Raw genomic sequence first — 4397 nt, forward strand, 5'->3', positions numbered from 1 at the left:
TCCACCTTGGGCAAAACACACAATTGGGATCTTCCCACCGTAATTAGATTCTGTGAAATATGAAAAAAAAAAAAAAAAAACCAAAAAAACAAAAAAAAACACCACACACAGAAGGAAGAAGATTAAATCAATTAATGCAGTTTGAACAACTTATTTTTCCTGAGTACAATGAAGGAATTTCCAAGCCATTCATGCAGATACTACTTTGCTGGGTTTTTTGCCAGAGTTACTAATAGCTGTTTTTAATGAAAACTCAATTTTGCTCAACATTTTGCACAGCTGACTTCAGACAGCCTTCTCCAACAGAAGCTTTTCCCTTCTGGAAATCCTAATTTTTGCTATCTATAAAGTCCTTACAGTGTAATTCTATTGCATTTATCCACTGCTTTTACCATTTGAAGTCTCAGCAAAAAGTTCTTATCACAATTTCAAGACATAGAACCTCTGAGCTCACACTTTCAATTGTAAAAGAAAGGTAAGAATCCTGTAATTCTAGAAGCTAGTGTTTCAGAGACATTCCAAAAAAACCCCTAGCACAAACAACACCACCCCCTAAAGCTTTTTAAGAATTTCCTGCTAAGGCCTTTAAATTTGGTTTGTTTGGGTTTTTTTTTTTTTCACTTTGGTAAAGAAGTAGGTGAAAGAGAAATTATTTAGCAGCAGGTTGGCAGACGGTTCAGTCACCCTCATAAACACTTCAGGAAAAGCCTAATTTCAGCTCCTGCATAGTTGTGCTTCAGCTACCTGGAATGCAGGTGGGATGTATACATAGAAGGGTCAGCTTCCAAGAAGAAGGGAGGGAAGGGCTGTGTGACTGAAGTGAAGCATTTGCTGGGACACAAAGGATGTACAGAAAGGAAGACGAGGGGAAGTGTTGCTCCTGAAAGAGCTCCAGCTGCAATGCAGTAAACACACAGACCCCCTCCAGCTCAGCAGCCACGGGATGCCGCATCTACTTTTTTATTCCAAGAAAATCTGTGTGCATCAGCCCCAAAGCATGCAGAGACAGGAGGAGGAGGATACCTGGGATAACCAGCTCCGAGATGTACTTCTCCAGCTGGGTGCGCACTTTGGCCTCTATCGTGGGGTGCCCGTGGGTGCCATTATCAACCAGCAGGAGATGGGTGTGGTTGTTATCCAGGCAGTACAGGGGGTCTCTCTTCAGGTCATCCATGATGTAGTGGGCCAAGTAGTTCCCCTAGGAGCACAAGCACAGCCTTGGACAGAGATTCAAGGACACACCCACATCATTTATGTGGTGAGATCATTTTTTAGACATATTCTATCATGTTTAGGGGACAAGAGACAAGGGGAGCTACCCCAGTGTGTCTGACAGGTAGGATAGCAGTATCAATGAAGATCCTCCACAGCAGCAGCAGCAGGTACAATGTGTCTTAGCTCATGGGAATCCCTACTGTGGGGGAGTGTGTGGGGATTTCAGAGCTAGAACAACCATGGGAGCAGTGGTTATTCCCTAAAGTAATGCCAGACAGGTTCAGGGCAGCTGAACTCCCACACAGATGCACCAAAATCTGGCACAGCTGAAATCCTCCTCACCAGGCCTGATGTGTGACTACCTTGGGCGTGAGAACATCTTACTTTCCTCCTGTTCTGGGAAGAGCTCCTGATGTTTTGAGGCCAAGCCTCCTCTTTCTTTCCCCACCAACCCATCCACGTGGCACTTGAAGACATGGTTTAATGGTGAATGTGGTGGCAGTGCTGGGCTGACAGCTGGACTTGATGATCTCAGAGGCCCAAGTTTTTCAGCCTTACCATTAACCCCATTAACGTTCTCCCAACCTTAACGATCCCGTGATCCTTACATCACTGTCGGCCGTGCGGACGAGCGTTTCCCGGTTGGAGATCATGCCCCAGGCCGCGATGCCGATGGCCACCACGTTCTCCTCGGAGCTGCGACTGATGGTGTTGTCTCTGACCACCTCCCCAATGTACTTCATCAGCCCGTAGTGCGTGCCCCCGGTGAAAATCCAGGCTCCTGGAACAACACCCAATCACCTGGGGGAACACAGCCAAACACCCACCCTGCCAAGGCTCTGAACACATAACCCACACCCCTTTTGTGACCTTGGAAGAGGAGTTTATTCTTCAGTTAAACACAAAGAGATGCTACACAACTCACCTTATGTTACACCACGTGCATCCCCTGACTAACTCTCAATCCCATCAATTCCAAACCATTCATGCCACACGTGTCCTAAGTGCAGCAGCTGAGCAGAAGCAAACTGACCACTCTGCTTCCTCACTGACCCTTTGAGCTGCTACCTCTGCACCCCTGTTCTGCAGCAATAAAGAAACAGAGGCACAGAAGCAGCTGTTTACCCTTGGACTGGGCGATGTAGATCAGCCTGCTGAATATCTTGCGCATGCGGGGCTTGAGTGCGAAGTTCTTGGCGCCGCCGGTGACGGAGATGACGAGGTTTGGGGTTTTCAGGTGCCAGTGCTGGGTCATGAGATCGTAGAGCGTTTCTGAGTCTGTGTCACACGACAGGCGGATGTACTTGGGGGAGAGAAAACGGGAGAACAAATACAGCAGGAGATAAATGGAGGTGGCTGGGAACAACGCAGGGATTGCATTTTCTTCTCTGCTGCACACCCTCCTTTCAAGAGCCAGCAGGTAAAAGGCAAGGTGATAATGAAATTCTTGTCTCTTCCTCTGAAGCACCTTCATCCTTCCCCTACACCAGGTACCCAACCCACCTTCCTCTAGAGGAGGCAAGAGCAGTGACCATGGGCTTCAGAGGAACTCTGCAAGGATGAACACACCACCACTGTAACAACTTAAACTCTAACAGCACGACTTAAAGCTTAGATTATGAATCAGTGGCAGCATCATTGCAGTGAACTACTAATAATGACAGCTTATTTTGATTATACTATTCAAACAAACCCCAGGCTCCATGTGCGTGGTGTCCCTGTTTCACAACACACATCCACTCCAGGGCTTCAATCCTAACACAAAACAAATACATCAAATATGTAGTAAAGCTTACTCGTGCCAGAAAGCACATGAGAGAGATAATCTGGCTTCAGGTGGACCCAATAGGTCTCCCATTTACATGAAAGACTCTCTGGCCTTATCTTGCTTTGCTATTCAAAAACCTCTTCGCAGTTTCATCACTGGCGTGAGGTACTTTAGGATGGCTGCACAACCCAAATGAGGGGATGAAAAGGAGTAGCTTGGACCTGAGTCACAGAGGATTTTGTATCGATTGTCCAGTATTTGCAGGAGAGCAAAATAGAAGGATTGGTTTAAGGAACAAGCGTCCCCATCTTGAGAGACACAGAACTTGAATGAAAATCTTTGTGTGTTCCAGGACAGGCTCCCAGGAGAAGCTAAGGCATTTAGGGCATCACAGAGGATGCTGAGCAGGCTCCAGCAGCTATACAGGAGAGCTAAGGGACTCCCACAGCTTCTGCCCTAAGAAGCTTCTGTTTTTCAGGAAAGGATCCCATATGAGAGGGAGGCTACCAGGAAAATTACCTGGTGAGCCCTGCCCACAGCAAACCCCGCCAGCTCCACTCCAGCGGCTGAACGCCTCGGCTCAGCCGCCTCCCTCCTCCGAAGTACAACGCTGCCATCTCCTGGTGCAGCTGGGTGCTGCTCCCACACCATGGCTGTGATTCAGAGACGCCCTATTGGGGTTTGGGCTCACAGAACATAAAACACAGCGACTGCGATGCTCGTGGGTGTTAGAGGGTCTGAGCAGCACAGCAGAAACACAGAGCTCCAAAGCTGGACTTACAGAGGGTGAGATTTTATAGAATCCCAGAGCAGTTCGGGTTGGAAGGGACCCTGAAGCTCATCCCATTCCACCCCTGCCATGGGCAGGGACACCTCCCACTGTCCCAGGCTGCTCCCAGCCCCAATGTCCAGCCTGGCCTTGGGCACTGCCAGGGATCCAGGGGCAGCCCCAGCTGCTCTGGGCACCCTGTGCCAGGGCCTGCCCACCCTCACAGGGAACAATTCCTGCCCAATATCCCATCCATCCCTGCCCTCTGGCACTGGGAAGCCACTTCCCCTTGTCTTGTCACTCCAGACCCTGGCCCCAGTCCCTCTGCAGCTCTCCTGGAGCCCCTTTAGGCTCTGCAAGGGGCTCTAAGGTCTCCCTGGAACCATCTCTTCTCCAGGGTTAAGCACCACCAGCTCTCCCTGCCTGTCCCTCAAACCTCTTTATGGGTCTGTTCACATCCCATTTCTGCTCAGAACTTTTAAAAACTCATCTGTCCTAAAAAAAGCACAAGGTATAAAACTTCCCATCCCTCACTGGTAATTGACAGCAATTCTTAGGTCACCCTGAGTTTGAAGCCCTCCGTGTTGCACATCAATCAACAGAAAACACTTGGCAATCTTCAAGGAGCAGCAGGTGCCTTGCTGT

General features: G+C 48.9%; 1 protein-coding gene across 1 annotated transcript in view; it reads right to left on the reverse strand.

The window, feature by feature from the left end:
* Positions 1-4397, reverse strand: part of TRPM8 (transient receptor potential cation channel subfamily M member 8) — a 37174-nt gene that overhangs the window by 24496 nt on the left and 8281 nt on the right. The window contains exons 5-8 of the mRNA XM_008640713.2: positions 2341-2518; positions 1824-1996; positions 1024-1198; positions 1-50 (exon numbers count right to left, since the gene is read on the reverse strand). The exon at positions 1-50 is cut by the window's left edge and continues 27 nt beyond it. Coding sequence (XP_008638935.1) covers positions 1-50; positions 1024-1198; positions 1824-1996; positions 2341-2518 — 576 coding nt within the window. The remainder of the gene's footprint in view (positions 51-1023; positions 1199-1823; positions 1997-2340; positions 2519-4397) is intronic.

The sequence above is a fragment of the Corvus brachyrhynchos genome, unplaced genomic scaffold, assembly GCF_000691975.1.
Source record: "Corvus brachyrhynchos isolate BGI_N302 unplaced genomic scaffold, ASM69197v1 scaffold79, whole genome shotgun sequence".
Taxonomy (NCBI): Eukaryota; Metazoa; Chordata; class Aves; order Passeriformes; family Corvidae; genus Corvus; species Corvus brachyrhynchos.